This window comes from Culex quinquefasciatus, chromosome 3 (genome assembly GCF_015732765.1).
Source record: "Culex quinquefasciatus strain JHB chromosome 3, VPISU_Cqui_1.0_pri_paternal, whole genome shotgun sequence".
Taxonomy (NCBI): Eukaryota; Metazoa; Arthropoda; class Insecta; order Diptera; family Culicidae; genus Culex; species Culex quinquefasciatus.
In genome coordinates, this window is record NC_051863.1 from 13677175 (window position 1) to 13690585 (window position 13411).

Sequence of the window (13411 nt, forward strand, 5' to 3'; positions counted from 1 at the left end):
AATCCCAAAAAGCTCAAAAAACGATCTTGTATTTGCAGATTAGAAAAAAAATCTAAAGGTTGAAATAAATCCTTGAAATAATGAGACTACTTAAATAAACTTTTCTTTTAATAAGTATGAATGAATTGTAACTGAATTCATTGTAAAGAAACAAATTTATGACCTTTCCCGTTTAAATTGTTAGCACTATTGGCATACGGAAAAAAAACTCCCGGGTCCCGGGAATTCCCGGGAAATGGCCAAACTCAACTCTCGATTCCGGGGAAATTCAAAATCTCGAGAATCGTCAACTTCTACCCATAATTGCCTAAAAAAACAACATCATATAAAAAATTTGCAGTCCATTCACGGTGTTTTTTTTCGAGAACATTAAGATAAAAAATACGTCAAGTCTGATATTTGCAGTGTTGGTATTATCGCGCTCTCGCGAGAAAATTTTCTCTCTCTCGAGTTCTCGCCGCGAGTCTCGAGCTGCCGAGAGTAACTCACCGATTGCCCGTGCTCTCCTCCGCTCGCGAACGGGCTTTCTCGCGAGCCAGAATTGCCCGTTCGCGAGAAGTTGAACGTGTTAGAAACGAACAAAAAACAACACAGCGATTAAAGTTACACCTCTATACCATCGCCTGGTTCGTATTCATAAGCCTGATAAACAAATTGCTAGCTTGGGACGAACGGCTAGCACGAGGCGCTCGCGAGCGCTCGCGGCGAGAGCGAGAACGCGAACGAAAATGCGAGCGCGAGCGAGAAGAGAAAAGAACCTACAAGTTCTCTCCCTCGTTCGCGAGCGAGAAATGCTTTCCTTCTTCTCGCTCGAATTCCAACAATGGATATTTGGCACCATGAAAGCAGAGGGCTTTTGGTAATTTGATTTGGCTAACCGCGGTGGATTTTCTTGAAATAGAGTTATCTACGTGCGCATGTATTGCGTGTACGTACACGAAAAAAAGTGAGGTTAAATTTTGTACCAGCCAGCAAAACAAATGGTGTGCTAGTGTGTGTGAGATCGGGCTTAGATAGCTCTATAATTCGAACTGTCAAAAATCCACCAAAGCATCTACCGGTGGATACTTTTCTACCACAGATTTTTGTGCGATCAATGTGGTAGATGCTTTGGTGGATTTTTGACGGTTCGAATTATTTCAAGAAAATTCACACAGAAAAAAAAATATGGTAATATTCATCAGGAAATGGTGAAAGATTTTGTGCCTAAAAAAATGACGAATTTTACCCCAGAAAATGATGAATTTTCATCAGTTTTTGATGAATATTCATCAGGTTCACATTTTTACACATTTTTTATGTAATATTATTCAAAAAAGAGGTAATATTCAACCTACCAAATTTTCAACATTCCAAAATTCAACTTTTTTTTCTGTGCATCACGGTTAACCAAATCAAATTAACAAAAGCCCTCAGGGCTCTTTCCCGTCATTTTGCGGGGTCCGGCGAAATATTTCGTCGAGGGGTCTATAGCAACTTTTTTCTTGAAGATTTTTTTTTTGATTTTATAGGATTTTTTATTTTCATGCACAGAAAAAAAAGTTAAGTTTGAAATGTTGAAAATATGTTAGGTTGAATATTACCTCTTTTTCAGTAATATTACATAAAAAATGTGTAAAAATGTGAACTTGATGAATATTCATCAAATACTGATGAAAATTCATCATTTGCTGGGGTAAAATTAATCATTTTTTGACACACAATCTGTCACCATTTCCTGATGAATATTACCATCTTTTTTTTCTGTGTGACCAAATTTACCAGATTTCTAGCTTTCTTTGAAATAACCCCAAAATCCAAGCTGGAAACCTCAATAAGGCTTTCTAGGCCCAGTGAAAAAAATATAATTTAACTCAAAAATGACGAACTCCTCGTCACAGTATCCTGATGCAAACAATGATCGAGCTGTAGCTGTCACAGCCCTGCGAAGTATGTGGGCTGACATATCGGGTAGTCAGTCAAAAAAACTAGCTAGAAGTCGCCTGACAAAAAACTTTTGCTAGAAAGAGATAGGAAACCTGATGCAAACAAACGTCCAGCTGTCATGTAAACATACTTTGAATGTGTTGGTAAATTTCTGACTAGAAAGCCTTATGCGACCGGATAAAAATCTTTTATTTGTACTTTTATTTGAATGTAAATTAAATCCAGGAATTTTGAACAAAGTCACTTTTTTACAAAATAGGGTATATCTCTGCTTATATTGAACCAAAATTGATACTTTTTTATGTAAATTGATCAGAAAACTGTACTCTACAATGTGATTGATTCGAAAATATTTTAAAATTTCATAGTGTTATATGGCAGAGGATTTAAAAAATCATTTTGGGAACCTTTTGGGTACTAAATAGCTTTTAAATGAAATACTCTCAGTTTAGCAGTATTTTATGCTCGAATTAGTATCCGGGAAAACTGTTGCTGTATTTTCATAACAAATTGTACAAAAAAAAGATTTTTATCCGGTCGTATTGAGGTTTCCAGCTTGGATTTTGGGGTTATTTCGAAGAATGCTAGAAATCTGGTAAATATGGGTTTGAAACTTTTTGTTGGATGTCAAATATACACAGAAAAAAAATGATGGTAATATTCATCAGGAAATCGTGACAGATTTTGTGGCAAAATAAATGATAAATTTTACCCCAAAAAAAGATGAATTTTCATTTTCATTCACGAGATTTGTCTGACCACGCCTTCCGTCGGATGGGGAGGTACATAGGGACGTGGCGTTACATCGTGCTGCCATCTGGTTTTTTGAAGTGCAAGAGTGGAAAAGTCCCTATGTTGGCCCCGGTCTAACCTAAAGGGTTAGGTCGATAGCTCAGTCCAGGTGTAGGAGTCGTCTCCCTGGGTCCTGCCTCGGTGGAGTCGCTCGTAGGCAGTTGGACTGACAATCCAAAGGTCGTCAGTTCGAATCCCGGGGTGGATGGAAGCTAAGGTGTAAACAGAGGTTTGCAGTTGCCTCAACAATCAAGCCTTCGGACATTTAGTTTCGAGTAGGAATCTCGCAATCGAGAACGCCAAGGCAATGCTGTAGAGCGAATAGTTTGATTTTTTTTGTGTTTTATTTTTGAAACCTCATTGTTAATGCGTAATGTAAAATAAATAATTTGAGTGAAATATTAATTACCTGAGTTTAATGAAGTTACAAATTAACTTTTCTTAAATAATAACTAATTGAAAAGTTATAGAAATATTAATACTGCAATATAAAAAAGACCTTTAAATTTTAAACAACTTTTTCCCGGGTCCTAATTCTGCGTAACCTTCCGCAGCCAAAACCGAAACAGGGCCACGTCCACGTACACGGAATATCTCGTCGCGTCGCATTTGTAAGTGTTGGGATCCACCAAGCCCTTCGACACCACCCCCCGCAGAAAGTACTGGTTACCCCTCCGGATGATCATTCCGCTGCCAGAATCCCCATTGCACGGTACCGTTCCATGACCATCGCCGCAGAACACCCGCGCATGCGACTGATAGTTCCGCTGCAGCTGCGCGTTGCACTGCTTCCGGTCGACGACCGTGGTCCGCACGAACATCGGAACTGCGGTGGAACCCGTTTCCGTGTGTCCCCACCCGGCCACGAAGCCCTCCTGTCCGACGATCCTCGACACGTCGTTCTCGCCCTGCCAGGTGCAAATCGGGATGATGTAGTCGGTGAACTCGAGGGCGTTCTTCATTCGCAGCGCGGCCACGTCCGCGTCGTTTGTGTCATCGTCCGGGATGTAGTCGTCGTGGGGCACGATCTGGTCAACGTCCATGATTAGGGCGTTTTCGTCGAAAAAATTGTCCACGTTGTACATCCCGGGCACGGCCAGCACTCGCTGTGGTCGAAAAACTTCGTCCAGGTCGAACACGCAGTGAGCTGCGGTGAGGAGGTACCGGTTGGTGATGATCGTACTGCCGCAGATGTACATAGGGTTCTGGGGGTGACTTCGGTCGAACAGCGGTACGATCCACGGGAACTGACCCTTGCTGACCAGTTCGCCCTTGATGGCGAGGCGGTTCAGGAAGGCGCTCGATACTCGACCGCATGGGCTGGGGGGGAGATTGAGAGATAGTGTGAGGATAGTGTGATCAATTGGGATGACCTAAAGAACTTACTATCTGGTAGAAGGAACTACAGGAGGTAATGGTGACGGTGGAGGTGGTGTAGCCGTTGTTGTAGCAGGTTCTGTATAAATACTTTGTGGACGTGGGTGTATGACCCGTGGTGGAGGTGCAGTCTGCTGATGGAATGACCACGATGGTCTTGGCTGTGGTTGTATAGGTTCTACCGGATGAGGTTGATAGTTTGGAGTATTATCTGGAGGTCGATACACGTGCTGTGGTTCGACATCAGACTGGAATCGTACCTCGTGCTCTATTTGATGCACCGGTGTATTATCAACCGGGTAGCGATTTCCAAGACCAGTTGGAACGGTTTGATACACTTGATTGCTTTGGGCGTGACACCGAGACTGAAGATCGTTCGGCGATCCCAGCAAAGTGCAGAGCGTGTGATCCAAGAAGATTGTAGTACTTGGTCCGTTCCAGTTTGGCGGATGACCACTGCATATGGTTTGTCCGTTCAGGGTGACGCTCACCACCGTCGGAAGAATGTTCTGGAGAGGAAAGTTGACACGATACTGTGCCGGTTGACCACGAACGATGTCGTTGAAGGTAGAACCTTCGGATTTGATGAGATTTATAGATCCGACATTATTCTGAAAGAGACACGACACAATTAAACACGTGATTTCTCTTGTTTAATTTGAAAAAGGGAAATTTATTGTATCCGGGGGGATTCCCCCTTTTTTTGCATTGCAGAAATGCACTTAAACCTAAACCGCTTTATTCGCTTGAAGCAAAAACTATACTTAAAATAGCACGTTTTTGTGTGCTTAGTGAGAAGGTGTAACTTAAACTCCTTACCGGCGGTAGCTGAGCAGCAATAAACAAATTCACGTTTAGCTTAGCTGTCTGTCCCACTAGGATGTTGCGGATCTCGACGAAGCCAAAAACTTGGCCGGTGGCTCGATCTACCCGGTAGGAAAATATGTCCGGACAGGGTGACTGCTGCGAGTGACACGGTACAGCCAGCACGATCAAGTGAATTATGAGGATCGTGCCGCAGCAAGTGCTTTTGCGCGTCATTATACGAGCCGGGCTTCAAGCTTCAAGTACTGTCGTCATTATGGGCTCTTCAACTTTATTTTGGGAATGATTTGTTATCAATACTTCCGGTAACGAGCAACTGCCATGTTTTGTGATATTCATAATTCACGAATTTCACGACCTTGTTCCACGATTATCGCTCCATACAAGTCTTATTAATTACAACAAAGTGTTGTTTTCAACCTGGAATTTCTCAGCAATTACACGACACATGAGATTAATTTAGCAACGATCCTCACTGCTACAAGTTTACTCTCGTACTGGGGAGTGAACAAGTGTCGTGGGACGGTGCTGTGGAACAGCTTGACTTGAGAACCCGCTCTCTTACTTTTGGAATCTCATTAGTAAATGTTGTTGAAATAATAAAATGTCTTCCCCAAACTAAGCGCGATTAAGTAGTGGTGCACTAATGGGAAATATACCCATTCTCATCACATTAGGCGGTGGTGTGATGCCGGAGCATTCCTTGAAATTTACTAAAGCCAAGTACACCAACCAGAAGAGCAGCATTCTTAGAACATTTCTGTTTAATTTGACTTTCACCAAAAAATGTTTGTATTTCTTTAACAAGCATTTTACAAAAATATTTAAAAAGTCTATTCTCGTCTGACGAGAATGCCCAGTTGTCCACGCAATTTCTATTATCGGCATACACATTTTATACCTTTCAGCGTACTTCTGTGGTTGCTAGTTCATGTTATTATGTATTTGAAACAAATATTAAGGATTAAATTAACAAAAAAATCCGTTTCCAGTTTCAAGTTTATCACCTAAAGAGTTATTTTGGAGCTTTATTCAAGCAACAAACTTTCCATATGCCGAAGATTGCCGAGAATTGGTATTTTCCCCTGAGGTAGGGAATGATCATTGTGTTTGCAGATAATATTTCCGCAAACACTCTGATCGTTGGATGATTAATTGATGCAAGATTTTGGTTTAATTGATCAATTACAGAAAAATTAATAATTTAAGAAAATATAAGTAAATAATTCCATTATACCTTGTTTTTGAACAAGAGTCTTCAATGTTTTTATATTTTTATGTTTTATATTTATATCAGAATAAAGTTGATCTTTTATATATTGTCGCATATTGTTCATTTCATACTGCATCATGCTTATTTTAGTAGCACATTTAGATTTTTTTCAGCAACGCCCAATAGTAAATTATGCATCTTTTTTCATACAGAACAAAATGTTGTCATATTAAAATTTTGTGTTTTTTTTTCTAACTTTGCAGAGTTATTTTTGACAGTATCGCAATGTTCTACAAAGTTGTTGAGCAGACAATTACAAAATGATGTATAAACATAAGGGGGTTGCTTGTAACCGTTGCGAACTATCGCGATCTAATTGAAACAAATTGGGCGTCCAATTTTACATTAAAGTCCCAAAGACACCAAAATTCCAAACCGCCACCATTTTAGACTGCAAATTTGAAAAAAAAACACGTCTTTTCGAATAATCAAAACTAAACGGGGTTGTACCACCACTCCGTCACGAGATGTCAAAAATGGAGCACGGATGCGTGATCAGAGACAGAAATTACCCATAAAGACAAAGGTTTACTAAATTGAAGAGGTGTCGGGGAAACTTTTTTCGAGCTTGTGTGAGTTGGTGGATAATTACCTATATATTTTTTGGACATTTTTATTAGAGAGCCTGGAGCTGGTCCAGGCTCTCTAATTTTTATAGGTTTGACTGCACTGAACCACACTTATTTCAAAACAAACTTTGGAGTTAAACCATTCGGTCCTAAATCTAGCACTGATTTTGATGCACGTGATTCTGATGGCTTTATAATTTACTTTACTTGCTTACTTGCATGGAAAAAATGCTATTATTCTCTTCATTTCTTTTTGCCTTCCTCACCTTACTGAGGAAAGGCTGAAAATCACTCGAGAAATTAACTTCTTAATTCGACCTTGTAGAATGTAGACCCACCTTCACGTATACCCTGGGTGCTGAATAGTGGTTCGCAAAATGGCCTCAATTTTGAACTGTCAAAGTGGAACCAATTTAATGTTCGCTAGAAGTAGAGAGTATTGTCATCGATCATTTAAAAAAAAAGTTTATTTGTTCAAGAATGTTTTTTTGGCTTTTGAGGACCTGAAGTTGATGTTAAGAAATCTTTACAAAGTTGAAGGCGAGATCGTAATTTTTTATAATTATGAATTGAAATTGTTTATGGTGTCGATGCGGTTATATCCAGCCAGAAGCTATCTTAATCTTGATTTGATTAACACAAACACAATTATCCAGCAAAAAATATCAAAAACTAGCCAAAATGAAACACAAACAACTAAACATAAAACAGCTCATTTATCAGTAAGGAAAAGTCATGCTTGTGCTTGAACAGCTTCCTGATTTGTAACAAAGTGTAAACAAAGTGGGATGAGCCTAAAACATCGAAGATCTGATTACCCTATCAAAAGTTATAAGCAATTAAGCTCGTTTTACACCTTCTAGACATCGGAGCACAGATATTTCGATAAAAGCAATATCTGGATTTTTATTTCATTTTCAAAGTCAAACTATGAGATCAACGGGCTCGTTAAGCAGTGAAATGGTATTTGATTGTTTATTTCGTCACCAAATAAATATTCTTAGTAGTCCATCGCCGCCATATTGGCCGCCATCTTGGATTACGAATTTCCAGATCTCTCAGATCTCTGGAGCATTTTTGGAGTCATGGTTGAGCACAACGAATCGAAAAAAGACAAGGAAATTAAAAACGGAAGTCAATGTTTTTTATATTTATTTGTAAATAAACCTGGCCAAATGGGACTGCATATTATCCTTTCGTAACTGACCTCAGCCAGAACCGAAAGGGTGCTATATCGGTAAAAATGGCAAACTTTTTCGCGTCACACTTGAGCGTGTTCGGATCCAGCAGTCCTTTCGACACCACCCCTCGCAGGTAGTACTGATTACCCCGCTTGATCACCAACCCACTTCCGGAATCTCCGTTGCACGGCACCGATCCCTCTCCGTCACCGCAGAAGATCCTCGCGTACTTCGGATACATCCGGTTGAGGTTCCGAATGCAACTCCATCGGTCGACTACCCGCGACCTAACGTAGGTCGGATTTGTCGATGCGGCCCCAAATTGAGTCAGTCCCCAGCCGGCTACGATTCCTTCCTGGCCGACGATCTTCTGCAGGTCGTTCTCTCCCTGCCAGGGACAAATCGGAATGATGTACTCGGTAAACTCCAGCGTACTCTTCAGCCGTAGCACGGCAATGTCCGCGTCGTTAGTGTCGTCCTCGTGGATGTACTCCTCGTTCGGGATGATCCGGTCAATGTCGACAATTTGAGCGTGGTCGTCGAAGAAGTTGTCGATGTTGTACATGCCCGGCACTGCCATGATCCGCTGAGCTTGGAAGAATTCCTCTCCGTCGAACACGCAGTGAGCCGCCGTGATGAGGAACCGGTCCGAGATGATCGTGCTGCCGCAGAAGAACTGCGGTGATCGAGGGTGGGTTCGATCAAACAGTGGCACGATCCATGGGAATTGGCCCTTGTCCACGGTTAGGCCGTTGATCGAGAGTTTGTTGAGATATGCGCTCGACGCTCGGCCACAAGTGCTGGAAGTGGAACGAAATGTGAGTGAGATTCAACAGTTTTTATGGATTACAGAACATACAAGCTAGAGGTAGTCGGTGACTTCACGACATTCGAGTAGAATTTCGGTCGCGGAGTTGTAGGTCTGCTTTGAACAACCCGCCTAACTGAAGAAGTTGACGATGTTTTAGGTTTCGCTCGTGACTTAGTCTTTTTACTTGTAGAAGACTGTGGTTGACGAGCCAAGCTGTTCAGCGTGACAGTACGTGGCTTGTACGGTACGACTGCCGTTTTGGACACCTTCGGGGAAGCTAGCTGAGTAAACAACTTGTGCTCCAGGTTGATGGTCGTTACGGTTCCTCTCCGTTTGATCGTACTGCGGCCCTGGCAAATGGTTCGTCCGTTGAGCTTGATACCCACCACCGTTGGCAAGATGTTTTTCAGGGGGAAGTTGACCAGGAATTTGGCGGGCTCACCGCGAACGATGTCGTTGAACGTTGCTTCGCGGGACTTGATGAGGAAGATGGATCCGACATTTTTCTGTTGAATAAGTAGTGATAAATAATTCATGATCTGTTGTAGACTATTCCAGAATGAAATGCTTAACCGCGTTTTGAAATCGCGTATAGGTTGAGATCAATTTCTATCATCTACATATATTAAAAATATTCCGGTTTGACTTTTCGAGAAGATTCAAAACGGGGATTTTTTTCGGACATAATCGAGTCTCACACTCAACTGATCAAAGTTCAACCGTGGAGTGATATTTCGGTGGTAGATGGCATTGACGACGATGAAACTTACCGTCGGAAGTTTCGCCTGGATGGTCATGAGAAGGTTGATCTGGGCCACCTGGCCAACCTGTATGTTGCGAATTTTCAAGAAGCCCACCACCTGATCGGTGCCTGGGTAAATCGTGTAGGTAAATATGTTTGGACATGGCGACTTTTGAGATTGTGCTAGTTTCAGTACCAGAAAATAGACTGCTATACCTAGAAAATATCTTTTTATTGACGATGGCTGTGCCATAGAAGAGTGCAGCTTAAAAAACACTACTTAAAATGAACACTACAGAATTTAAAGGTATTCTAGAAGGAGTGATCTTCTCGCACTGATCACTTCACACACAATGAATTTGACGTCTGGTTTGCTATAGTTCAGGATCTTCGCATGAGTTTGGCGACCAAACCCGATATGTTCTGTTAGATTATGGTAATTCACAGACGGAAGTAAAACATAGGGGTTTGTTCAAATATTACGTCCAATGATTTTGGGAATTTCAGAGTCCGTCTATTAAAAACGCATCTCAAAATTTGCATGGGAAACTTGTTTTTCGTGACGGCTTTCGCGGCACGCTCACTTCAACTGTTCTAGACTAATATTTGAACGTGGCGTATCTCTGAACAAGATTTTTAAGAAAATGATTCCAAACTGCTTATTTTTCGTTGCAAACCGAAAGAAGTCAAAAACTATTTTTATTTGAACTATTCGCCATTTTCAAAAGTTTTGCTAGATAATATCGAAGGCCACCATCTTAGGCCCACTGGGCCCACAAAAAGGGGTACGCTCAGTTTGTATGGGGGCTGTCAACATGCTCCCGGGCTGGCTGTCACAAACCTCAGCGACCCATCGTTAGTTAGAAAATCAAAAGACCTTTCAAATAAGGCTATAACATCTAGAATCTGACAAACCTATCAAAAATTATTAACACTTAATTCATTGGTGCTCAAAGTTTTTGGATCCTGGGCCAAATTTGAAGCCCAAATGAGCTTGCGGGCCAGATGTACAAAAAACAATCTATTATTTTGAACACTTTCGTAATTTTATTTTATAAAAAAATAATATCACAGTTTTTTATGTTTATGTTGATTTTATTATTTACTTAAGATATTTTAAGATTTCAATGATTAAAAAAGAACATTCATCTAAATACCATTCTTTTCAAATATCTTAAATAATAAAATCAACATAACTAAAAAAACTGTGATTTTGTAATTTTTAATGAAACAAAATGTATTGTGTTTAAAAAATAACAGATATTTGAAAAAAAAAAAAAACGTTTAGATATCCACCTATAGGTGGTTGATGCCTTCCTCTCATTTAAAGTGATTACAACCCCCCTAAAGTGTCCACATGTTTATGAATCTCCCCTAACGTTCGCAGCACCTACCCAGTTAACTCAATCGGAATCATGAAACGGAATTCAATTCGAATCGTTTACGTATTCCGTTTCAAACGCAACAACCGATTCCGTGTACGTACCGGTTGTTGCGTTTGAAACGGAATACGGAAACGATTCGAATTGGATTCCGTTTCAAAATTCCGATTGAGTTGACTGGGTAAGAGGTCCTTATAAAAATAAGTGATGAGTAAAAAAACAGACTACCTACAGACTTTTTGTCAAGATTATACAGACACGGCCTTTGAGGAAAATGGCATCCCTCTACACGGCTTTTTCGTGGCGATCAGACCCGACCAGTTGAGGTTATGTGAATTCAGACCATTTTTTAAAACGCTTGTAATTTAATATAGGTAAGTCGTTGTTGTTGTTGTTAATTTATTTTTTTCTGGCAGCTTTAACCTTCTTGGTCATTCGCTGCCCTATAGGTAAGTCAGATCTTGGAAATTCCTACTCCACCTAAAAGGTCTTCTTATATGCTTTCTAAAAATATGTAACATGTGAGGGTTTCATGAAAAAAAAAACACTCTTTTTACCATAATTTTAACTTAATATGAAACGGTTTTTTAACATAACTTTTTAAATACATGATAAAACTGCATGGATTTAAATTGCAACTTAGGGGACGTTAAGACGGATCGATTAAAACCATTCCGGCCAAAATCGGTTGAGCCTGCGACGAAATATTCCAGTGACATCGATTTGGTACACATGTCTTTAAATTGAGCGTAAAAATCGTGAAAATCGTTGCCTCTGCATATATTTATTGAAAAAAGTCTCAACATTTCAATCAGAAAATTGTCATTTAACAAAAAACAAGGAATACAAATGTTTAAAATACCTTCATTTCAATAAAATATAAAATCACTTTACAAATGGTCAAAGGACCATTTTTCATGATCATTCATTGTAATGATCCGCGGGCCACAAAAAAATACCTTGCGGGCCACGTTTGGCCCGCGTGCCATACTTTGGTCACCCCTGACTGAAGTGTTATTTATACTTTTTGGAGGCCGGATTTCAGATATTGTGATAGAAATATTGTCTGAATCTTCCATGCGAACTATCGTTGGATAGGTTTTTTTTATCAGACCTTGCCGTAGAGCCAGAAATATTGAAGGTCTGCGAACCCTATCAAAAGAAAAGAGTAATAAAGTTGATTTCTGGAGACCAAAAACCAAATTTTCAGTTTTTGCTTTTTGGGTGTTTTTTAATACCCCTGACTCAAGGCGGTTTCAAAAACACCAAAAAAGCAAAAACTGGAAATTTGGTTTATTGGACCTTTAAAAAAAAAAACTCCAGATTTGTTCAATATGTTAAGGGGGACTGTTACTATTTTTACTGAATAAATTGACTTTATGAATGTGAGGAAGGCACCAACCACCTTAAGGTGGATTAAGTAACGTTTTTAATAACAGGAATAGACCTAGAAAAATAAGCTTTATCGTTGTGAACAAAAGTAAAAGCAATTTAAGCCTAATTTTACAACCCAATTATTAATTAACATTGCGCTCAAGAGCCGGCCCTATTGAACTGTCAATGTTGAAAAGTAGGTGGCGCCCCGTAGGCGTTACGCAAGTAACGCATACGGTTTGAATGACTGGTTCGATAAACGGGATGAACCCTTTCTGCAAGTGACGTTCATTTGGTCACAATCTTTGGAAAGCCTCGCATGGAAAGTCGCGCTTTGTTTCGTTCCCTTGTGTTTTTTTCGAATTTCTGAATTTCAGTCCAGTTTGGACATTTTAGACCGCGTCTTTTTTTTGTTGGAGTACGTTCGGTAAGGTAAGTTTACTAAAAAGTGGAATTTCATATCAAAATTCTGATTTTTATCGGTTTTCCTTTCTCCTGTTCCATTTGGAATGGTTGAAAGTAACTTTTTAAAATGGTGGGTCAGCAGCAGGGGGGAGGACAAGTTCTGGGGTGCCGGATTATTGCTGGTGGACAGTATTCGCGGACCAATTGGCGAGAGTTTTTTTTTCGTCGAAATCCTGAAAATAGAAATCGCTAAATTTTCCTGAACTGTGCAGTGCAAATCTCGCATCTCCGTCATTTTGAGGTCTTCTTAGCAGCGCTTTACATTACCTCCTGTAATCTTCGTGCTGGAAGAAAGAAGGATCGTCGGAAACTCTCAAGAGGAATCAGTCACTTTTTTGTTTATATTTGTTCACTAAACCGTTTGGGTGTTACTTTACAGTATTAGTTTACTAGGTGTGTATGTTCTGTATTGATGTCCGTGTCGGGGGTATCCACATATCACAACTTTACTGCATTACATTGTGCCCTGTTTGCGTCAAACACGAAAAAGCGCAACTTGTTTGTTTGTGGTAGGGTAATTCGTCTCACACATTTTCTCTTAACTTTTTTAGCAATCGTTATGGGCGGGTTTCAATCGTTTCAATACGCCGTTGGTGCCGACACGCTGGTCTCGAGTTGTACGTGGCAGAACTTCATTTGGGACGTCGTCGCCTGCGTGCAGAAACCCAAGTCATCGGAGGGGCCTATACGCCGG

The 13411-nt window shown here is 40.3% G+C and overlaps 2 protein-coding genes across 2 annotated transcripts; both read right to left on the bottom strand.

Moving 5' to 3' along the window:
* Positions 1-3040: 3040 nt before the first annotated feature.
* LOC119770580 (transmembrane protease serine 12-like) lies at positions 3041-5434 on the bottom strand. Its single transcript, XM_038265750.1, has 3 exons — positions 4915-5434; positions 4105-4706; positions 3041-4038 (listed from the first exon to the last, which is right to left on the bottom strand). The coding sequence occupies exons 1-3, from the start codon at positions 5134-5136 to the stop codon at positions 3249-3251; spliced, it is 1614 nt and encodes a 537-aa protein (XP_038121678.1). The 5' UTR covers positions 5137-5434; the 3' UTR covers positions 3041-3248.
* Positions 5435-7894: 2460 nt separating this feature from the next.
* Positions 7895-10032, bottom strand: LOC119770684 (coagulation factor IX-like). The gene is made up of 3 exons (XM_038266011.1): positions 9525-10032; positions 8803-9260; positions 7895-8743 (listed from the first exon to the last, which is right to left on the bottom strand). The coding sequence occupies exons 1-3, from the start codon at positions 9747-9749 to the stop codon at positions 7951-7953; spliced, it is 1476 nt and encodes a 491-aa protein (XP_038121939.1). The 5' UTR covers positions 9750-10032; the 3' UTR covers positions 7895-7950.
* Between the last annotated feature and the right edge of the window lie 3379 nt (positions 10033-13411).